The sequence below is a fragment of the Macaca mulatta genome, chromosome 11 (assembly GCF_049350105.2).
Source record: "Macaca mulatta isolate MMU2019108-1 chromosome 11, T2T-MMU8v2.0, whole genome shotgun sequence".
Taxonomy (NCBI): Eukaryota; Metazoa; Chordata; class Mammalia; order Primates; family Cercopithecidae; genus Macaca; species Macaca mulatta.
In genome coordinates this window covers 13,835,435-13,859,391 of record NC_133416.1, presented here as the reverse complement: position 1 = coordinate 13,859,391, position 23,957 = coordinate 13,835,435, and the positions used below count along the sequence as shown (strand labels likewise).

At 40.5% G+C, this 23,957-nt stretch overlaps 1 protein-coding gene and 1 long non-coding RNA gene across 7 annotated transcripts in view; one reads left to right on the top strand and one right to left on the bottom strand.

Moving 5' to 3' along the window:
* LOC144332680 (uncharacterized) overlaps positions 1-23,957 on the bottom strand; it is a 249,614-nt gene that overhangs the window by 54,955 nt on the left and 170,702 nt on the right. The gene's annotated exons all lie outside the window — the stretch shown is intronic.
* LOC144332679 (uncharacterized) lies at positions 1,982-22,857 on the top strand. 6 transcript variants are annotated; one of them, XM_077953125.1, is made up of 4 exons: positions 1,982-2,110; positions 3,043-3,078; positions 3,596-3,996; positions 5,147-5,262. In XM_077953125.1, exons 1-3 carry the CDS (start codon positions 2,047-2,049, stop codon positions 3,976-3,978), a joined length of 483 nt encoding a protein of 160 aa, XP_077809251.1. In that variant the 5' UTR covers positions 1,982-2,046; the 3' UTR covers positions 3,979-3,996; positions 5,147-5,262. The 6 variants fall into 6 exon arrangements, with proteins under 6 accessions (XP_077809251.1, XP_077809249.1, XP_077809253.1 ...); XM_077953123.1 differs by lacking the exons at positions 3,043-3,078; positions 3,596-3,996; positions 5,147-5,262 and adding exons at positions 20,601-20,636; positions 21,153-21,607; positions 22,742-22,857 and having other exon boundaries at positions 2,014-2,110; XM_077953127.1 differs by lacking the exon at positions 3,043-3,078 and having other exon boundaries at positions 2,017-2,110; positions 3,596-3,844; positions 3,908-3,996.

Here is a 23,957-nt window from a genome sequence, read left to right as displayed (position 1 = left end):
ACAATGTATAAAACTCTCTAGCACAGTGAGGGACATGGCAGGCACTTGGAGAATTTATTTTTGCCTCAGTTTTTTATTGTGAAAAATTTTGCACACACAGAAATGTTGAAAAAATTGTATCATATCCATAAACTCTTCACCTAGATTTAATGATTGTTCATCATTTACCTTAGTTGCTTGTTTCTTTCTAGGGGTGTGTGTGTGTGTGTGTGTGTGTATATTTCACCATGGTGTTATATATAGATATATAATATATATATATATTTTATTGTTAAACTATTTGAAAGCAAGTTGCAGATATCTTGACACTCTGTTACTAAATGTTTCAGCCTGCAGCTCTGAAGAACAAGGACACTCTCTTATACATCAACAATACCATTATCACCTCCTGCATCAGAAACTTGAATTCAGTGATTCCACAATATCGTCTAATAGTTAATCCACATTCACATTCCCCAATTCTTCCAAATACTTCTTTCTGTCTTTCTTGTTTCCAAACTAGACGTTAATCAAGTGTTGCACATTGCATTCCGTTGAGTCTCTTTAGTTTGTTTTGATCTAGAAGAGTTCCCTCATTCACGCATTCATTCTTTCATTCATTTATTCATACATTTTTATAACACTGATATGTTTTTAAAAAATTTTTTTTTTGTTATACTTTAAGTTCTAGGGTACATGTGCACAACGTGCAGGTTTGTTACATATGTATACATGTGCCGTGTTGGTGTGCTGTACCCATTAACTCGTCATTTACATTGGGTATATCTCCTAATGCTATCCGTCGCCCCTCCCCCATCCCACGACAGGCCCCGGTGTGTGATATTCCCCTCCCTGTGTCCAAGTGTTCTCATTGTCCAATTCCCATCTATGGTGAGAACATGCAGTGTTTGGTTTTTTTGTCCTTGCAATAGTTTGCTGAGAATGATGCTTTCCAGCTTCATCCATGTCCTTACAGAGGTTTTATCGCTGCATAGTATTCCATGGTGTATATGTGCCACATTTTCTTAATCCAGTCTATCATTGATGGGCATTTGGGTTGGTTCCAAGTCTTTGCTATTGTAAATAGAATTCCCTTTCCCAGCCAACAGAAGCTGTGACAGACGGCACCGGGAAAATCAGGTCACTCCCACCCTAATACTGCGCTTTTCCAATGATCTTGGCAAACGGCACAGGAGTGGGTGAATTTTATAGAATATTCTAGAGAAAGGGAAGAGCATGAAGGAAGTTTTAGCGACATAACATCGCCTGGCTCCCTCACAGAACTCTGTATTCTGTTTTCTCAGGTCTAGAAATCTCCTAGTGGTTTCTGTGTTCATTTTGCATTAATAACCCCTAAAAATACTTTAAAATACACAATTTCAGCCTTCCTGTGTTGTACAGCACCAAGCTTTGCCTGAGCTGAGTGAGATCCATAGAAGCTTGAACAATATCTGTAGCCTGAGCAGGCTGCGGGGCAGCATTCTGTCATCTTTGTGTGTCCAGGAGTGTGCTGTCCTCACACATCTCACAGATAGCAGAAGCCATCTCTATCGCATCAAAAATTTAGCTAAAGATGAAAATACCTGTACACACACGTCACAAGAGATGGAAATAGGGCATAAAAAGATCCAGAGATATTGACCATCTTCACTGCTGGTTGTAGCATCCTGCTCACACACACGTAAACAGAAATAAGTAACCCAGTGAAAAGTGGATAATAGTCTTACCTATAAGACTGAGACTCTAATGATATCTAAAGTTCAATTATGACAGTGCTGATGGCTTGGACACAGTTCCTTTAAAACCATTGTTCATGTCACAGTTGTACCTTTTAGAAATAAGACACTAACAACATATCTGACCCAACCCATCCCTCTGGGCTAGAGTATCAAAGAGAGATAAGGGATACACCTGACCTGCAGTGAGCAAAGCAGAGCGCAGTCTCTGAGGTGGTGAGGCCCCCCAGTGTGGAGCTGAAAGCTGCCATTGTTTTGCTTCTCTTTACAAAGGGAGCTGCCCCCTTCCTCCCAGTACAGTGTGGGGAGCAACTCCATAGCCTCCTGCAAGATGCTGTTGATTCTGCTGTCAGTGGCCCTGCTGGCCCTGAGCTCAGCTCAGAACTTACATGAAGGTAAAACAGAAGGGGGAGAAGATGCGGTTACCCTGATTGGGGCTTAGGAGGGGATAATGGTAATTAGGGGGAAGAGAAGAGAATGAAAACCCAGATTGGGCTGCAGAGTTTTCATGCCTGGGATCAGGAGACCGATTGCACCCTCATTCCACACTAAGGGTTTCTAATTTATTTAATGTACAATGAAATCCAATAAACAGTTTGTTCCAGGGGAATGAGAAGGTAAGATTTGCATTTATAGAGAGATATGATTGTGCTGTGAAGGCTGCAGTGGAAAATGCAAGGCAGATTCAGGGAAGTCCAGCTGTGAACAACCTATACTGATCTCAGTAAGTATAGAGGGATGATGGTGGCCTTGCTGTGCAGTGAATCAGCATCGATGATGGAGATAAATACACATCTGAGATAGTGCAGAGAGAGAGAATTGGATGGAACACTTGTCTCTGTCTAACTAGAGATACAGAAATATCAGAGCCAATCATTGTCATTTTTCTCTCCCCTATATGAGGTATTTCAATGTGTTGGGAGTGGTATGGGTAAGATTGTATTGCAATGATTACTTCTGGTTATGCCAATTGAGAAAGCATGCATACAGAAGCAATGTATTTCTAGGAGGTGGAGGGCATAAGAATACCAAACTATCACATTGAAGTCCCTGGCATGTGTAAACTAAATCAGCATTAAGTCCTGAGGATGCTAGGGAGGGAAAAAAGGGGCTCCTCTATGTTGTGTTCATGGCTGCTGCTCTGTCGTAAGAACCGTGCCTCCTCTTACACCTTCCTCCCTTTCAGCAGCTTCACAGACAGTGGCTGACGAGTTAACTTAGGAGATGCATGGGGTGTGGTGAGAAGACCCTTTTCCCTGTAGAACACTTGTGAGTCTTGAAAGATTCGAGATGTAACTTTTCCCATCATCCTGTGCTTCTCTTCTAGATGTTGGCCAGGAAGAATCTCCCTCCCTAATATCAGGTAAATCCCAGTTCGTTCTCAATCTGTTTTGACTGTCTTTTTCTGCTGATGAATGGATCAGTTCTCCAGTGTCTTCTTATCAACATTAACCTTTCAGGAATTGATGAATATTAGTGCCCCTAATAATACAGGCAATCTTCCTGCAAGCTTGATTCTGGGGACCGTGAGCAGCCCACAAAATTGAATGGCAGAGATGCTTGGCTTAGATGTCAGCAGGAGTGGGTTGTCTCATTCCCCAACCAGGAGTGCCTGCTGGGAGACGACAGACAAATGGGCAGCATCCTCATTCTGACTCCTCTTTATACTGAGAGTCCCCCAACTGCTTTGTTCTTCCCCAGTGTTCTATTCCAGATTTCTATGTCTTCACCAAAAATGCAAAGAAATTAGTGTCTTGGTCCCATTGTTGTGCGTTTCCCCCATCAGCTTGTTACCCTAGCTGATCAAAATTTACTGCAACTATTCAGTGAATGTTGTGTGGGATTTTACTCGGTCTTTCTCTTCTCCCTCTCTCCTCCAGAACATCAACAAGGACAACCCCAACAAGGAGGCAAGAAGCCCCAAGGTCCCCAGTCTCCTCCAGGAAATGCACAAGGACCACCCCAACAAGGAGGCAAGAAACCTCAAGGTCCCCCACCTCCAGGAAAGCCACAAGGACCACCCCAACAAGGAGACAAGAAACCTCAAGGTCCCCCACCTCCAGGAAAGCCACAAGGACAACCCAAACAAGGAGGCAACAGACCTCAAGGTCCCCCACCTCCAGGAAGGCAACAAGGACCACCCCAACAAGGAGGCAATCCCCAGCAGGCTCGGCCACTTCCTGCTGGAAAGCCCCAGGGACCACCATCCCCTCCTCAAGGGGGCAGACCCGCCGGACCTCCCCAGGGACAGTCTCCCCAGTAATCTAGGATTCAATGACAGGTATGATTCCAGTTGATTCTTCACCAAGTGCTCTAATTGCTACAGGTCTCCAACACTCCTGTGCCAAAGAATCAACTAAAAACCCATTGACATTGTTTTGTCGTAGAACCCATTTCTAAAGATTTGTGTTCAGATATTCTGGAAATGGGTAATGAGGCCCTATATTTGTAACAAGCTCTTGAAGGAATTCTGATGTTGAGAAGAAATATTCCTAATAATCTGTCTTAAATTGTATTGGCAATGAGGAAGTAGTACCATGTTCACTCTGGCACTCTGTTTTCTGTCCACAAACTCAGAGACCTTCCATTTAAAGTTTTCACCTGAGCACTGTTTGCTCTGTCCTGCCTCACTCCAGCCTCTTTAGTCCAGTATTCGTGCCAAGTGGTCCCTGAACTTTCAGCAGCTAAATGGTGTCTCGTGTTTTAAATTCTTACTTTTCAGTAAGTACGTGATTAAGCTTGCAACAAGTATCTAGTGGAATGGAAAAATATGAAGCTAAATTTAAAGGCATAACTCATCCTACCTGCCTTCCTGCCTTCAGAAAACTACCACCGTTAACTGTATGGCATCTTCTTTTTGAAATATTTATGTGTACATCGACAATTAGAAGAGTTTTCCCTCAGAACTAATAGCATAATTTATATGCAGGTATATATGTTAGTCATTTAAAAAATACATTTCTTTGAACATTTCCACATGAGTTTAGGAAGCTAAGTAGATCTCTTCAGTGGTTATCTGTTTGTTTTTACAATTTTATACTATTCCATTATGTGGCTACACTGTGATTTCTTTAACCAATCCTTGTCACTGGACACTGAGGGTGGTTTCAACTTCTCACTATTATAGAATATGTTCCAGTTACCATCTGTGTAAATATATCCCTGAACAAACTCAGCAGTAAGTAATAACAAGCTAGGAATGATCTTATCTCTTCATCACGTAAGGAATGATTTGGAGCACATTTTGTGCAACGGAAGGGCATCAAAATAGTGAACACACAAAAACTTAGGAAGGAAACACAGGAGGTAGAAGGGATGGGGAGAGAGGGGATGGGCTCTCATGTACTCTACTGCAGTAACACCAGGGAGGAATTAGACCTTTCCCGCCGTGTCAAGTCTGGTCTATGAACTTCCTTGTCTGTTTGTTTCAGGAAGTGAAAAAGAAGATGACAGTGATTCAAATGATTCAAATGCCGTGACATTGGAAGAAGGTGGTCATAGCTCTAACTTCAATATACCAATAAAATCATCAGCTTGCAATTTCTGATTGTGGTATCTGTTTCTCAATGTTTGTGAATGTGGGATCTGAGGACCAAGATGACATTGTAAGAACACCCAGGAACCCTTTTCCTTGATGCTCCAGGAAGCTTCCCTCCTGCTTAATCCTAATTTAGCCAGCTGCCATGGAAAAAAGTTTTACTGTTTCTCTACTTTCCTGTTTTCTATTATTTTCCCCCGGCCGTCGATATGGAGTTTTTTTCACCCAAGCTGGAGTGCAGTGGCACAATCTTGGCCCACTGCCCCTTGCATCTCCTGGCTTCAAGCTATTCTACTGCCTCAGCCTTCCATGTATCTGAGGTTATAGGTGCCCACCATCATGCATGGCTAATTTTTGTATTTTTATTAGAAATGAGATTTCACCATGTTAGCCAGGCTGGTCTCCATCTCCTGACCTCAGGTGATCCACTTGCTTTGGCCTCTGAAACTGCTGGGATTATAGGTGTGAGCCACCTTGCCTGGCCTTTCTCTGACTTCTATAGCACAAATAGAAATTTTAAAATTATTTTCAGATTGTTTACTGATATTCCAGAAATCTTAAGGACAAAGAAACAAAACAAATGCCAAAAAGTCACAGAAGCTGATAGAAATCCTTATAATTTCTAAGAAACTGAGTTCAGTTTCAAGGGAATGAATATGGTTCTGTGTTTCTTAACCCCACAACCTTCTCTCCCATTTACCCTATTTTAACAGTGATCACTTCTCTCCCTTCCTATGTTTCTCACCATTCCTTATTGAAACCTGAATGGATTTCATTAAAGAGGCAGCATGATTTAGAGGAGCAAAGAATTTGGACACTCTCAGATTTTAATGAAGACCTAACTCTTTTTCTTGCTATCTCTTGACTCTTAAAAGGACACTTAGACTCTCTGGGCTTCAATATACACATCTAAAATGAGAATAATCATAACAACTCTGTTAGCGTATGGAGGCTAATGAGATAACATACATACCAAAAACTTTGCAGATACTGGCATGTCTGCTTCTCAACAAGGAAGGTTGAATATTAGAAACTGCCTCTGTGTCCACTGATAACCTCAGCTAATTCACTAAAAAGTCAGAAAAATCAGAACAGAATGATCTCACCATAACCACCAGTAAGTTGAGCAACCCACATTCAGTTGAAGCCCACATCTCTGGTTTCTCTCTGGTTTCTCTCGTATTATCACAGGTGAAGCCTTCCTACTCCTATCTCTTAACTTCCCACCTGATTCTGAACCACATTGCCCAGTCAACGATTTTGCTTCTGCATGTGACCCTTTTTTCTCCTGATTCTTACATCTATGCTCTATGGGATTATTTCAATCAGCCAAAGCCTGCTGAAACATCACCCATTTCTACAGAAGCCTTCCTAAGACTTAGTGCTTCTTTCCTACCATATTATTTCACTGCCATTTTTATTGCAAAAATTCTTGAAACTTATGTATATGATTATTTCCTCACCCCCCCACTTCCAATTTTTTCTTATGCACACATTATAGATGCTTTTGTTCTTTCCCCTTCCAGTCTGTGAAGGTCATGTATTGCCTCCATTCCACTCATTTAGGAGTCAATCCTCAGTCCTGCATCTCCTTGACCCCTTGGCAGTTTAACATCATTGATCCTACCCTTCTTTTGGGAACACTCTGTCAATCTTTCCAGGAACCTCCCCCTCTCTCCTAAGGCTTCTCCTACCTCTGCCTCTTCCCTCCTACAGCTACAAAGTTCTTCCTCTTCCAAGTCTTTTTTGTCTTGATAAAGAATTCATCTAATTAATTAAGCAAACTAGGATTTTTTCTTGACTCTTCTCTTTTCCTCTTTCATCACATTACATCTAGTCAAATAAGCTATGTTATGATTGTGAAGTTCAAGCTTCAAAATAACGTCCTAATGAAGCCTGTTTCATTACTTTCATCTTTATCAGCCCATCTAAGCAAACCTCAGCTGCAGTTTACACCAAATAGTTCTATTTGTTTCCCAACAGTTAATTACCCACCTTGGCCGTTTAAAAATTATATTAGTTTTCTATGTTTTCCAGTTGATTGCTACCACTTTTACTCTGTAAGAACCAGATGCTTTTTTTTTTTTGAGACAGAGTCTTGCTCTGTTTCCCAGGCTGGAGTGCAGTGGCAAATTCTCTGCTCGCTGCAACCTCCACCTCCTATGTTCAAGGTATTCTACTGCCTCAGCCTCCCATGTAGCTGGGATACAGGTGCGTGCCACCACACTCAGCTAATTTTCTGAATTTTAATAGAGTCGGAGTTTCATGAAGTTGGCCAGGTTTGTCTTAAACTCCTGACCTTGTGAACTGCCTGCCTCATACTCCCAAAGTGCTGGGATTACAGATGTGAGTCACTGTGCCCAGCTGCTAATTTTTACCTATGCTAAAGTGCTATGTATTGCCCCCTAACTCTCTGTGGAATTGGGGGATGCTTTACACCTAATTCATTCTGCTATGGCCACACTGGTCATTGCCTTCTTTTTATGGCGGGGTACAGAAGCATTATGTTTAGATTTTCTATTTATTAAAATAAGCATTTTTGCAGAAATACAAGTTTGATTTTGTTACTCAGATTACGTAGTGCTTAGGTCCCGGCATTACGGTACTCATCCGTCCAATAACAAACACTGCATTTATTCATACCTCACTATACAATCCCTCTGCCTCCCATACTCCCAAATATTCATTGTCTGTCATTTCACTCTCCACATCCGGGCAAACACATTCTTTAGCAAACACTTACCAGTGAGAACATGTTATATTTGATTTTCAATATCGAGCCTGTTTTGCTTAAGAAAAAGAGTCCCATTTCCATGCATATTGTCACAATACGTGTGATTTCATTCTGTCTTTCTGACTGAGTAGTGTGGTATTGTATACATATAGTTGCAGTCTTAATCCAATCATTCATTGATGGATACATTGTTGATTCAATATCTTTTTTACTGTGAATGTTGCTACAGTAAACATACAGATAAAGGTATATATTTGATACATTGACTACTTTTCCTTTGAGGAGATACCCAGTAGTAGGATTGTTCAATGGAAATATAGTTCTAGCTTTAGTTCTTTGAGAAATCATACTGTTTTCCATAGAAGGTGTATTGATTTACATTCCCACCAAGGATGTATAAGAGTTCTCCTTTCTCCATATCCTTGCCAACAGCTGTTATTTTTCACCCTTTTATTCACAGTCATTCTGACTGAGGTAAGATGACATCTCATTGTGGTTTTCATTCACATTACTCTGACGATTAGTGATGTTGAACATGTTTTCATTCACTGTTAGCCATTTGTAGGTCTTCTTTTGAAACACATCTATTCATGTCCTCTATTTTTAATTGATTTTTGTTATTGTTGAGTAGTTTGAGTTCCTTCTATACTCAGCATATTAGTTCCCCGTAGGATGCATAGTTTACAAATATTTTCCCTCTGCAGTTTGTCTGTTGACACTGTTGATTTATTTTGTTTGTAGAATATTTTAGATAAATTAAGTGTTATTTGTCCAATTTGGTATTTGTTGCCTGTGGTTTTGGTTTTCACGTCTTAGCCATAAGTTCTTTTCTCAGCCAATGTCCAGCAGTTTTCTTCTTGCATTAATATATGCCCAGGCTCTACATTTAAGTCTTTAATCCATCCTGAGTTAGTTTTCTATATGAGAGATGTGAGAGATAGGGTTCCAGGTTCATTCTTCTGCATATGGCAATCCAATTTTCTCAGCATCATTTACTGAAATGTGTGGTGTTTCCCAAGTGTGATTTCTTGTCTGCATCGTTAAAGATCAGTTGCCTGCAAATATGTCGCTTCATTTCTGGATCTTTTATTCTGTTCCACTGATCCATATGCCTATTTTTAGACCAGTCATATCCTGTTTTCATTACTTTGGTCTTGTTACATAATTTGAATTCAGGCAATGCAACACTTCCAAATTTGTTTATTTTCCCTAGGATTGCTTTGGGTCTTTTGGTTCTTTTACTTTTTTGCTTCCATGAGTAATTTTGGATTTTTTTTAACCAATTCTTTGAAAAATGACATTGATATTTTGATAAAGATTGAATCTGTTGATTTATTTGGATACTACAGTTGGCCTTCTTAACATTCTTTCAACATGCCAAGTTTATTCCTAACTTAATCAGGCATGTGTTTGCGTTTTATTCAAGTATGCTCACATCTTATCACATTAAAGCCTTCTTCGAATACACAGAACCCCTTATTCTCCTAAACCTGCTTTAATTATTTATCAAATCGTTGTCTCTCTGAGATAGTCTTGTGCAATATCTCTACTATCTAATATGAGTACTCTTAAGTAGTCCCCACTACATTATATCAAGATTGGTTTCTGTGGTTTCTGTGACCAACAAAATATGGCAGAAATGGTGGTATGTTACCACTGAGATTAGGTTATAATTGAAACTGTAGCTTCTTTTATTTTTCAGTTCACCCCTTCTCTCCGTCTCTCTCTCTTCCTCTGTCTCTTTCTCTCAGACATCATTGGCACTGGGAACACCCAGCTGCCATGTGAAGCAGCTCTATGGAGGGAGTCTCTAAACATCTCTCTTCTTGGGGGCAACAGAGGAGTACACACCTACCGAGAAGGAGCAAAAGTCTCCCATCTCTGATTCTTCAGTCCTCACCTGACCTCTATAAGAAGCCACTGTTCTAGAGCTGATTTCAATATGGAGACCAGAGTGGGGAGTGATAGGCATGGTTCTGCTGCCTCCTAGTTAGCCCTGCTAGAAAGTCAGATGACAGCTGCAACTACTGAGGTCCATTCAGTAGTGAGTATTTTTTCCTTTTTTTAGAATGAGGAGGTTTTCTTTGTGTTGTGTTAATGATTGTACCCTACAGTCACCAATGGCAACACTACTCTGTGCCTGGATTTACATGTTAATTACACTTACCTTTCCTTCCTTGCAAAACTCCCATGCCCAATCACAAAGTTAGTAAATTATCTGTTTCCTCAGTCATTTTCTTTGTCTTAAAAACATGTATGTCTTCCTTCAACTTCCAACAGACCTGCAAAATCCCTCCTAGTACAACTTTCCTCACTCCCAAATGTCAGATAATTGACTTTTGTCCTGGAAATTCCCATTAAATCAATAAATTCACTGTTTCTACTCTTTGGTACCAGAGGAAAAGTGGGATGTTTCTCTGTAAAGAGAACCAACTGAATTAGAGTAAGTGGTACTTTATCAAATCCTGGATAACTATCTCCACACACACTACTGAAACAGACTTGAGAAGAGTAAGGTTATGTATACTGTCTGTGGGAGGTAAACATGAGTGTCCCAAAGATGTTCACATTCTAAGGTGTATATTTTGTGTAAAGTTGAAAAAAAGACACGAGTGGAGAATCCTTTGTATGTGTGTATAGAATTTAGGAAGAAACATATTTATTCAGGAAAAGAGCGTTTATTACCTCATCTTTAAGGTTTCAGGGAAAGTTTCACTTTACTCATTTCCTGTCACTTGTACCTGAGTTTCTTTTGTGGACCTAGTTTCTTTGGACTTTCTTGGCAGTAAATAAATATAAAAGTAAATAGCAAGAAAGCAGTGGAGTATAGTAAGCAGTAACGTAGGCTCTGAAGACTGACTGCCATCTATACCACTTATTACTATTTTAACAAGTTAGGCGTGTGCCTCACTCAGCTCACCTATAAATCTGAGATGGCAGTAAACAGCATTCTTACTTAATAAGCTGGTTCTGAAGATTAAATGGCATATAGTAGATGCTTAAGAAATATTTTTGCTATAATCAGCCATGGCTACAATATGTTCATAGACTATTAATATCCTAAAATTGTGAAATATGTGTTTCTAAGAGAAAACATAATGTCAAAATATATGAACCAGTATCATAATTATGTAACCAGGATTCCATGGATTCACATGCACCACTCCCAGACCACAGGGACTTCATGAATTTACTCGATCACATCACAAGTCCATCCACTCTGTTAATTTTCATCTCTCCTGGGACACAACTCTCTTGTGTTACAGTCAAGCTAATTCAAGGTGAAGCTGAGGAAGATTCTGCTTTCTGTCCAATTCAAAGAATCCCCCCTTTTCAATAAAGACAAAGTCATGTGTGTTTGAAGGAGCTAACATATGAAATTCAAATGTGATTACCAGTGTAATAAAAAACTGTGGTGGATGTGACGCACAAATGTGAAATGTTGTAATTTTCATCTGTGAAAGGTCACTCTGGCTATTGTGGGGAGAGCTGATATGCGATGTAAGAAGAATGTTACCAAGACCTGCTGAAGTCTATTAATATCCTCCTGGAGAGAGTATCATGGCGTGAGCCACAGCCCTGTAGAAGAGAATATGCAAGTGTTTATATTGCCATGTATTTAGAGGTGAGTCCACTGGATTTGCTCATGGTTCAGGCTTTGGTGAGAGAAAGGCAGACATGATTCCAATATATCTGAACAACAAAAAGAAACTGCTATTGTGGACTGAGAAGACACTGGGTAGTGTTATGGGCTGAATTCTGTTTTTCCTTATTCATATGCTGAAAGCCTTCACTCCCAGTTTCTCAGAATATGACCATATGTGGAGGCCAGAACTGAAATGTGTGGATTCACTTAAAATGAGACTGTTGCGGGGGCACATAGTTCCATCTGATAGATGTCCTTATAATAAGAGGACATTTGCATGCACAGAGAGACACGAAATATCCACATGCACCAAGGCAGCCCATTTCTGAGGACATAGCAAGAAGGCAGATGTCTAGTGGCTGAGGAAACAGGCCTCAGAAACACTGAACCCATTGATACCATGATGACAATGAAACTGAAAAAGTGAATTTCTGTTGTTTAAGACACTACTCTGTGGTAATTGCTTAGGTAAGCACAACAAAATATTTTGGGGGTGAGAGGTTTCAGGATGTTGAAATCAAGAACACAACTTGAGACATGTTGAGTTTGCAGGCATTTTAGAAAGCAAGTGAATTACTGAGGGCTTTGACTCATCTACAGGTGCCTGAGTTGTTGCTAGATTATGGTTCTAGCTTTAAGCACCCTATCTCTGTCTTTCAAATATTTTTCAACTCTGTTCTGATTGTTTCCCATGAGTTTATAGCTGATATTTATTTTCTCCTGATACATCCATCTCTTTCACCCATTGCAAGCAATGGGAAAGGTCAGGAAAAGTCCTGAACTGATTGATATTTAAAAGCACCTCCTGCTGTCTTCCTGTATTCACCAGACAAGGAGAGTGAGGCACGTCTGCCCTGCATTCCCCTCTGTTCCTTCTGTCTGACTTTCCTTTCGTACTTGAAGGGCTACCGTAAGTTATGTAGGCTGGACTCCACATCTCATTTCTGTGGCCAAATAGTATCTGGTGAAAACCAGATACAGATTATCTCAATAATAAGAATGCATAGTATGCCCCAGCAACAACTCTCTGCTTCAATTAAGGCACATGAAGCACAGTTACAACTCTTTCATTTTCCACATATACAGAGATTATTTGGCAAGAGTCACTATATCCCTCCCTCCAAAATCATCCCTACTTACTCCAGGCAAAAAACAGAAAAACCGAGAATCTGCTTAGTCACCTGGAAATCACAAAGGTATCTATAGCAAACTTTATTGTATTAGGAAATCTTTCTCTAATACATTGGGTCTTAAAAAGATGATGAAAAATGGCTATTATATTTAAACAGCTATGCACGGATTCCAACACTTTTTGAACCAAAGTGAACTCAGACTGTATCGTTATGACATGTGTGAACAGGATCTACCTGGCAGCATCAAGAAGTCTAAGATGGTATTTTGTAAAGAGCCTCTATAAAAGCAACATGTACTCTGATCAAACTATAGTAACTACAGATATCCAATTTATGGTGAAGTCTGGGTAGGAGAATGGTGAAATAATTGATTATTCAAAAAAGTTTCAGAGGATAATGGCCAAGGAAATCAGAAGCTCACAGATAGATAACTCATTTTAAGCAGGGATGAGATGATTTTTGAACATAAAGTTTACAGCAACTGACCACTCATATTAACTTGCAAGGAAAAAATTCATCTTGTTGATACCATAATAGAAGAGGATTGGTGATTAACAGTACAAACAATAGCCAACACTGCACACTTCTCCATTGGTTCAGCTTACATGATTCTAACTGGATAACGAAAGACGAGGAAGCATTTCCACCCAATGGAGGTCCAAACTCTTGCACCAAAATCAGCTACAAACAAGAACTGAAGCTTCCTCAAAATTCAAAAAAAGGTACCAAGTTCCTGAAGTATTTATTCAAAGAATTGCAACACAAATTGAAACATGGCTTTCTCTGTACAATCCAAAACCAAAGCACAATCAAAGCAATGGCTATGGAGAGGTGTAAGTGGTCCAGTTAAAGCAGGAGTGGATGGGCAAAGGGCAAAAGTCAGGGACAACTTTCATTTTTAAATCTCTCAGTGTTTTGCTTGTTGACTTTGTGGAGGGCCAAAGAATGACAATAACTGCTTATTATAAGAATGTCTTGAGAAAGCTAGCCAAAGCATTCGTAGAAAAATGCTTGGGAGAGCTTCATCAGAGTCCTTCACCACAGCAATGCTCCTGGTCATTTATCTCATGGAACAAGGGAAATTGTTTGGGAGTTCTGATAGAACCATATTACAGTTTTAGTTTGGCTTCTTTGAACTTCTTTTTGTTTCTTGTGTTTTCATGATGGTATATATCGTCCGTTTGCTTCAAGGTGTATAATTACCTTAACTGTTTCTTGAGGAGCGGGTCTAGTGGTGACCTGCTCTCAGCTTTTATTTCCATAAAGTTGAAATAACAACTTCATTGTTATTTCATTTTGAACATGTCCTTTGCCAGAGATAGTTCTTGTGGCTGGCAGATTTTTTTTCTTTGAACACTTTAGATATATAATTTCATTTTCTCCTAGTCTGTACTGTTTCATCAGTGAATGTCACTCCTAATCTGATGAGGCTTCACTAATACATTTCTTGATGTTTTCATCTTACTGTTTTTAGAATTTTCCCTTTGTTTTTGACTATTGACATTTTGACTCTTATGTGCCTTGGAGAAGTCCTTTTGGGGTTGTGTCAGTTTGGATATGTTCGAGGTCCTGTATTTAGGTGTCCCAATCTCTTGCTAGCCTTGACAGATTTTTCCTAATATTTTGTTTAAAAATTTTTCCTTTCCCTTTCCCATTTCTTCTCCTTTTGGAATACTCAAAATCCAATATCTGGTCGCTCCTTGGTGTCTTGGGAAACATTGGCTAACTTGGATACCATTTTAAGGGACCTAAATTTGGATTCCTTTGTCACAAGAAATTGAAAATTTTAGAAAGTCAGGATGGAGATTGGTCAGAGAGTTGTACATGAAAAGATAAATTTGTATATCATATGGATAGCTATCAGGCTTCTGCCTGAGACCCCTCCTATGTCCTGGCCCCAGAGCTGGTGTTTCTTTGTCAGTGCTTGGGGCTGGAAGGAGGTAATGCTCACTAACCTAAAGTCTTTAGCCACAGCTTACCACGGTTTTAGCAATGTCAGGGGGTGTTTTGCAACATTTACTCATTCCAAAGTTCACAGAGAAATATAATCACAACTTCTTTATATGTGATAGAAAGCAACAGAAATCTTCATATTGTTATAAAGTTGTATGAGAAACACGTAAGCAGATATCTTTAAAAGAGGGATTGTCTTCAAGTGGTTAATGACAGACTCACTTCTCTTTAATTGAACACATAGGTTTCCTCTCAGAACAGGGTCTTCTCTTCTACTTAAGGACATTAATAATACATTTTAGCAATATTTCTTACCCCAGTTTTTGAGTTTGACATGCACGTGTTTACATTTCTCACATGTTGGAATTTGGAATGTGTGGCAGATCATGAATGGAGTAAGAAGAATTAAAGATGGTTACTTAGAAGACTATATTTAAAAATGTTCCCAAAATTTATTTTACAAGAAGCCAGGAATGAGATGAAAAATAAAAACTTGGGAGATTGATTTAGAACATAAAATGTTAACAAATACATTTTAGAAAGGTAGTGGGGAAGAGGTAGTTTCAGAATAATGCAAAAAAGAAAAAATCTTCTGTGTGGAAGAACAACCTGGGAAACTGCACAGGTGCTAAGAAATAGCTCAATGCAATACACTTAAGGCTTTTATGTGGTTACCAGACTATGTTATTTGAGTGTATAATTGTGGCCCCTCATTATAAGTGGGAGTGAGTAAAAATTTTTCTTTGAATAATGACTGAGCACACAGACAGTGTCCTTTCAGCTCTACCATCACTTCTGTTTTTTTTTTTTGTCTTGTGAGCGCATAGCTGATATTTATGCTTTCCTGATACACTGTACTCATTGCTGACATTGGAGAAGATCAGGGAAAAGGCCCGAGATGAGTGACCTTTAGGGACATTTCTGTTCTCTTCCTGTACTCTCCTGCCAAGGACCAGTCGGTCTTGCATCAGGCCTGCAGGAACCTCAGTTGGTGATAATATCAGGCAATGTCAGCCAGGCCTCTTCGCTGCTCCTTGTCTCTGACATTCCTTTGCTGCCTGATGGTCTAACTTAAGCCACCTAGGCAGGATTGCTCTTCCCCAGTTCCTATGGAAAACAGTGTCTGGTGAGACCAGAGACACAAATCTCAATAATACAGTGGGATCTGCTGGGACCAAGCAACTACTCTCTGCCTAAGAGAAAACTCATGAAGCTCAGCTAGAACAAACCCACTTTCCATACAGCGAGAAAGAATTGCCAATTAATGTATTCCCCTTTCCAGTACATCTATATTTATGCCAGGGAAAATACCAATCTGCCTGCTTCCCTTGCAAGGGCAAAGTTACCTGTAGGAAAGCCTTTGTATTAGGAAGTCTCCCTGTAGTATTACCTACAACCCTTCAGAAGGGCCAGATCAGACCCTCATCTGCACAGCCCAGGATCCACTCATCCACAATGGTCAAGAGGCCTGTCTTTAGGATTTCCTGTCGCACGCCCTCTCTACCCCCATCATACCTCCAACCAAGCTGTCCTCAAATTAACACCAGCCATGCACAAAATGTGAACTATTACACAAGACACACAGAAAGTCTAAGTGGAAAGCGGCAGCTGTTGATAGTGACTAACCTGTATATTTCATGAACTGATGAGCAGGGATTTACCAGATAAAACAGAAGAATCAGCAGCTGAAAGAAGTGCTAACAATGCAGGACTCTGATAGGGCTTTTTGGAAACACAACATTTATTGTGAAATTACACAGACAGGAATGAAAAAAGGTGGTGAGGAGTACTATATCCTATTACTTAGAAGATTAAATAAAGGAAATCTCACCAAATTCATGGGGGAAAAAGTCAGATATATAATAACAAATACACATAATGAACTTGACTCAGGAAATAAAATATGAATAAAGGCATAGTAGAAAGAACGTGGGGAGGAATGTCTATCAGAATATTGTAGACAAAAACACTCCTTGTGGAAGAACAATCTGAGGAAACAGGTACCACAAATACTGACTAAACCAAGAAAACCAATACAATGCAATTGAGGCTTTGATGGTGGTGTCTGATTATCTTATTTGAATGTACAATTGTGGCCACTTAATTATCAGTGGTGGAAATTTGTTATAATTCCTAAGAGAAATGAAGCAGTGGGTGATTTTTTTTTTTACCATCAAATTTTTATTGTCATGTTAAATATTTATTTCACCATGGTGTCATGCTGGTGGATGAGCAGTGATTTGGGTAGATATTGTCCCTTCCTTTCAGGGACTTGGGATCCAAGACTGACGTATCATTGTGAATAGACACATAAAGAAAATATATGGCTGCATGCTTTGCACAAGTAAACATAGGGATGTTTTATAGTCTTCCCTCCATCACCTAGGGATATTATATACTTTGTAGGTGAACAGTAGCAATATCTTAGTTCCAGACTCCCTGCTGTTACTTCACTCAAAGTACACAGCATCCCATTGTCATTGATTGTGTTGTGAGGCCAAACCTTTTCTTCCTGTTAGTCCAAATAAATTAGTAGGCATATCTATTGCAAAAGAAATGATGACATACCTGCCTAAACTAAGAAGACTTAAAAAGTCCTCTTCTGTGTGCCTTCTCTGGGCTGTAACAATGTATAAAACCCTCTAGCACAGTGAGGGACATGGCAGGCACTTGGAGAATTTATTTTTTTTCCTTAATTTTTTGTTGTGAAAAATTTTCCACCCACAGATATGTTGCAAAAATTGTATCATACCCATAAACTCTTCACCTAGATAATGATTGTGCATCATTGACCTTAGTTGCTTGTTTCTTTCTAGGTGTATATATGTATATTGTTCACCATGGTATCATATATATACACATAATATCTATATATAAAATATATATATCATATATATACAAACTATTTGAATGTAAGTTGCAGATATCTTGACACTCTGCCACTAAATGTTTCAGCCTGCAGCTCTGAAGAACAAGGACACTCTCTTACATGTCAACAATACCATTATCACCTCCTGCATCAGAAACTCAAATTCAGTGATTCCACAATATCATCTAATAGTTAATCCACATTCACGTTCCCCAATTCTTCCAAATACTTCTTTCTGGCTTTCTTGTTTCCAAACTAGACGTTAATCAAGGGTTGCACATTGCATTCCGTTGAGTCTCTTTAGTTTCTTTTGATCTAGAAGAGTTCCCTCATTCATTCATTCATTTCTTCATGCATTTTTATAACACTGATATTTTGAAGCAGCTAGGCAAGTTGCCTTTAAGAATATCTCACATTCTGAATTTGTATGATTCCCTCCTCGTGGTGCCATTTAAGTCATGGAACATGTATTCTTTTAGGATTCTTCCCCTCCCCTGTGTTTATAAATTGTCAAGTTGTCATCAGCCAGTGCATTTGATTGTGGTGAGTAACAGGGGGATGTGAAGAGTCCTGCAGGTTGGCAGACCTGTAATTTTTTTTATTACTATACTTTAAGTTCTAGGGTACATGTGCACAACGTGCAGGTTTGTTACATACATATACATATGTCATGTTGGTGTGCTGCACCCATGAACTCATCATTTACATTAGGTATATCTCCTAATGATATCCCTCCCCGCATCCCATGACAGTCCCCAGTGTGTGACATTCCCGTTCCTGTGTCCAAGTGTTCTCATTGTTCAATTCCCACCTATGGTGAGAATATACAGTGTTTGGTTTTCTTGTCCTTGTGATAGGTTGCTGAGAATGATGGTTTCCAGCTTCATCCATGTCCCTACAGATGACATGAACTCATCCTTTTCTATGGCTGCATAGTATTCCACAGTGTATATGTGCCACATTTTCTTAATCCAGTCTATCATTGATGGGCATTTGGGTTGGTTCCAAGTCTTTGCTATTATAAATAGAATTCCCTTTCCTAGCCAAGGGAAGCTGTGAGATATGGCACCGGGAAAATCAGGTCACTCCCACCCTAATACTGTGCTTTTCCAATGGTCTTAGCTAACGGCACAGGAGTGGGTGAATTTTAGAATATTCTAGAGAAAGGGAAGAGCATGAAGGAAGTTTTAGTGACACAACATCACATGGCTCCCTTATAGAACTCTGTATTCAGTTTTCTCAGGTCTAGAAATTTCCAGGTGGTTTCTGTGTCCATTTGCATTAATAGCACTTAAAAATACTTTAAAATACTTTAAAATACAGATTTTTAGGCTTCCTGTGTTGTACAGCACCAAGCCTTGCCTGAGCTGAGTGAGATCCACAGAAGCTTGAACAATAGCTGTAGCCTGAGCAGGCTGCGGGGCAGCATTCTGTCATCTTTGTGTGCCCAGGAGTGTGCTGTCCTCACACATCTCACAGATAGCAGAAGCCATCTCTATCGCATCAAAAATTTGGATAATTTTTGTCTTCCCTTAATCACCTGACAAGAGAGGGACATAGGCCATAAAAGATCCGGAGATATTGACCATCTTCACTGCTGGCTGTAGCATCGCTGCTCACACACACACATAAACAGAAATAAATAGCACAGTGGAAAGCGGATAACAGTCTTACGTAAAAGATTGAAACTCTCATGGTATCTAAAGTTCAATTATGACACAGTGCTGGCGGCTTGGACACAGTTTCTTGAAAACCATAGTTCAAGTCCTAATTGTACCTTTTAGAAAGAAGACACTAGCAACATATCCGACCCAACCCATCCCTCTGAGCTAGAGTATCAAAGAGAAATAAGGGATACGCATGACCTGCAGCGAACAAAGCAGAACCCAGTCTCTGAGGTGGTGAGGCCCCACCAGTGTGGAGCTCAAAGGTGTCATTGTTCTGATCCTCTTTATAAAGGGAGCTGCCCCGTTCCTCCCAGCACAGAGTTGGGAGCAACTCCAGAGCCTCCTGCAACATGCTGTTGATTCTGCTGTCAGTGGCCCTGCTGGCCCTGAGCTCAGCTCAGAATTTAAATGAAGGTAAAACAGAAAGGGGAGAAGATGCGGTGACCCTGATTGGGGCTTAGGAGGGGATAATGGTAATTAGGGGGAAGAGAAGAGAATGAAAACCCAGATTGGGCTGCAGAGTTTTCATGCCTGGGATCAGGAGACCGATTGCACCCTCATTCCACACTAAGGGTTTCTAATTTATTTAACGTACAATGAAATCCAATGAAGAATTTGTTCCAGGGGAATGAGAAGGTAAGATTTGCATTTATAGAGAGATATGACTGTGCTGTGAAGGATGCAGTGGAGAATGCAAGGCAGATTCAGAGAAGTCCAGTTGTGAGCATCCTATACTGATCTCATTAAGTACAGAGGGATGATGGTGGCTTTGCTGTGCGGTGGATCAGCGTGGATGATGGAAATAAACACAAATCAGAGATACTGCAGAGACAGAACTGGATGGAACACTTGTCTCTGTCTCACTAGAGATATAGAAATATCAGAGCCAATCATTGTCGTTTATCTCTCCCCTACATGCTGTATTTCAATGTGCTGGGAGTGGGATGGGTAAGATTGTATTGAAATGATTACTTCTGTTTATGCCAATTGAGAAAGCATGCGTACAGAAGCAATGTATTTCTAGGAGGTGGAGGGCATAAGAATACCAAACTATCACATTGAAGTCCCTGGCATGTGTAAACTAAATCCGCATTAAGTCTTGAGGATGCCAGGGAGGGAAAAAGGGGGCTCCTCTATGTTGTGTTCATGGCTGCTGCTCTGTGTCGTAACAACCGTGCCTCATCTTACAGCTTCCTCCCCTTTGAGCAGCTTCACAGACAGTGGCTGACGACTTAACTTAGGGGATTCATGGGGTGGTGAGAAGACCCTTTTCCCTGTAGAACACTTGTGAGTCTTGAAAGATTCGAGATGTAACTTTTCCCATCATCCTGTGCTTCTCTTCTAGATGTCGGCCAGGAAGAATCTCCCTCCCTAATATCAGGTAAATCCCAATTTATTCTCAATCTGTTTTAACTGTCTTTTTCTGCTCACAAATGGATCAGCTCTCCAGTGTCTTCTTATCAACACTTTCCTTTCAGGAATTGATTAATGTTAGTGCCACTAATAAGAGGCAATCTTCATGCAAGCTTGATTCTGGGGACCGTGAGCAGGCCACCAAATTGAATGGCAGAGATGCTTGGCTTAGATGACAACAGCAGTGGGTTGACTCATCCCCCTGGCCAGGAGTGCCTCCTGGGAGATGACAGACGACTAGGCAGCATCCTCATTCTGACTCCTCTTTATACTGAGAGTCCCCCAACTGCTTTGTTCTTCCCCAGCATTCTATTCCAGAGATCTATGTCTTCACCGAAAATGCAAAGAAATTAGTGTCTTGGTCCCATTTTTGTGCGTTTCCCCCCTCAGCTTGTTACCCTAGCTGATCAAAATTTACTGCAACTATTCAGTGAATCTTGTGTGGGCTTTTACTCTGTCTTTCCCTTCTCTCTTTCTCCTTCAGAACATCAACAAGGACAACCCCAGCAAGGAGGCAACAGGCCCCAAGGTCCCCCATCTCCAGGAGGGCCACAAGGACCACCCCAACAAGGAGGCAAGAAACCTCAAGGTCCCCCACCTCCAGGAAGGCCACAAGGACCACCCCAACAAGGAGGCAAGAAACCTCAAGGTCCCCCACCTCCAGGAAGGCCACAAGGACCACCCCAACAAGGAGGCAACAGACCTCAAGGTCCCCCACCTCCAGGAAGGCCACAAGGACCACCCCAACAAGGAGGCAACAGACCTCAAGGTCCCCCACCTCCAGGAAGGCAACAAGGACCACCCCAACAAGGAGGCAACAGACCTCAAGGTCCCCCACCTCCAGGAAGGCCCCAGGGACCACCATCCCCTCCTCAAGGGGGCAGACCCGCCGGACCTCCCCAGGGACAGTCTCCCCAGTAATCTAGGATTCAATGACAGGTATGATTCCAGTTGATTCTTCACCAAGTGCTCTAATTGCTACGGGTCTCCAGCTTTACTGTGACAAAGAATCAACTAAAAGCCCATTGACATCGTATTGTCCTAGAACCCATTTCTAAAGATTTGTGTTCAGGTATTCTGGAAATGGGTAACAAGGCCCTATATTTGTAACAAGCTCTTGAAGGAATACTGATGTTGAGAAACAACGTTCCAAATAATCTGTCTTAAATTGTATTGGCAATGAGGAAGTAGTACCATGTTCACTCTGGCACTCTGTTTTCTGTCCACGAACTCAGAGACCTCCCATTTAAAGTTTTCACCTGAGCACTGTTTGCTCTGTCCTGCCTCACACCAGCCTCTCTAGTCCAGTATTCCTGCCAAGTGGTCCCTGAACTTTCAGCAGCTAAATGGTGTCTCATGTTTTAAATTCTTACTTTTCAGTAAGTACGTGATTAAGCTTGCAACAAATATCTAATGAAATGGAAAAATATGAAGCTAAATTTAAAGGCATAACTCATCCTACCTGCCTTCTCTCCTTTAGAAAACTACCACTGTTAACTTAATGGCATCTTCTCTTTGAAATATTTATGTGTATGTAAACAATTAGAATAGTTTTCCCTCAGAACTAAGATCATAATTTATATGCAGGTATATATGTTAGTCATTTAAATAATACATTTCCTTGGACATTTCCACATGAGTAAATCTCTTAAGTGGTTATCTGTTTGCTTTGATAATTTTATGCTACTCCATTATGTGGCTGCACTGTGATTTCTCTAACCAATCCTTGTCACTGGACACTGAGGGTGGTTTCAGCTTCTCACTATTATAGAATATATTCCAGTTACCACTGTATAAATATATCACTGAACAAATTCAGCAGCAAGTAATAACAAGCCAGGAATGATCTTATCTTTTCATCACGTCAGGAACAATTTGGAGCACATTTTGTGCAAAGGAAGGGCATCAAAATAGTGAACACACGAAAACTTAGGAAGGAAACATAGGAGGTAGAGGGATGGGGAGAGAGGGGATGGGCTCTCATGTACTCTACTGCAGTAACACCAGGGAGGAATTAGATATTTCCTGCCATGTCAAGTCTGGTCTATGAACCTCCTTGTTGGTTTGTTTCAGGAAATGAATAAGAAGACGACAGTGATTCAAATGATTCAAATGCCGTGACTTTGGAAGAAGGTGGTCATAGGTGTAACTTCAATATACCAATAAAGTAATCAGCTTGCAATTTCTGATTGTGGTGTCTGTTTCTCAATGTTTGTGAATGTGGGATCTGAGGACCAAGAGGACATTCTAAGAACATCTAGGAACCCTTCTCCTTGATGCTCCAGGAAGCTTCCCTCCTGCTTAATCCTAATTTAGCCAGCTGCCGTGAAAAAAGATTTTAGTGTTTCTCTACTTCCCTGACTTCTATTTTTTTCCCCCCTGAGATGGAATTTTTTTTACCCAGGCTGGAGTGCGGTGGCACGATCTCGGCCCACTGCCACTGCATCTCCTGGATTCAAGGTATTCTCCTGCCTCAGCCTTCCAAGTATCTGAGGTTATAGGTGACCACCATCATGCATGGCTAATTTTTGTATTTTTGGTAGAAATGGAGTTTCACCATGTTGACCAGGCTGGTCTCCATCTCCTGACCTCAGGTGATCCACTTGCCTTGGCCTCCAAAACTGCTGGGATTATAGGTGTGAGCCACCATGCCTGGCCCTTCCCTGACTTATATAGCACAAAATGAAATTTTAAAATTATTTTCAGATTGTTTACTGATATTCTGGTAATCTTAAGGACAAAAAACACAACAAGTCCAAAAAAGTCACAGAAGTTGAAAGAAATTCTTACAATTTCTAAGAAATTGAGTTCGGTTTCAAGGGAATGAATATGGTTCTATGCTTCTTATCCCCACAACCCTCTCTATCACATTTACCCTATTTTATCCGCGATCACTTCTCTCCCTTCCTATGTTCCTCACCATTCTTTAGTGAAACCTGAATGGATTTCATTAAAGAGTCAACATGCTTGTAAGGAGCAATGAATTTGGACACGCTCAGATTTTAATTAAGACCTAACTCTTTTTCTTACTATCTCTTGACTCTTAAAAGGCTACTTAGACTCTCAGGGCTTCAATTTCCTCATCTAAAATGAGAATAATCATAACAACCACGTTAGAGTATGGAGGCTAATGAGATAACATACATATCAAAAACCTTGCAGGGACTGGCATGTCTGCTTCTCAAGCAAGGAAGGTTCAATATTAGAAACTGCCTCTTTGCCCACTGACAGCCTCCGATAATTCACTAAGAAGTCAGAAAAATGAGAACAGAATGATCTCATTATAACC

What these genes read in the sequence shown, in the direction of transcription:
- LOC144332679 (XM_077953123.1), top strand. Translation starts at nt 2,047, where the DNA reads ATGCTGTTGATTCTGCTGTCAGTGGCCCTGCTGGCCCTGAGCTCAGCT. An exon ending in AGCTCAGAACTTACATGAAG is followed by an intron (nt 2,111 to 20,600) that starts GTAAAACAGAAG and finishes CTTCTCTTCTAG; the next exon opens with ATGTCGGCCAGGAAGAATCT. An exon ending in ATCTCCCTCCCTAATATCAG is followed by an intron (nt 20,637 to 21,152) that starts GTAAATCCCAAT and finishes TTTCTCCTTCAG; the next exon opens with AACATCAACAAGGACAACCC.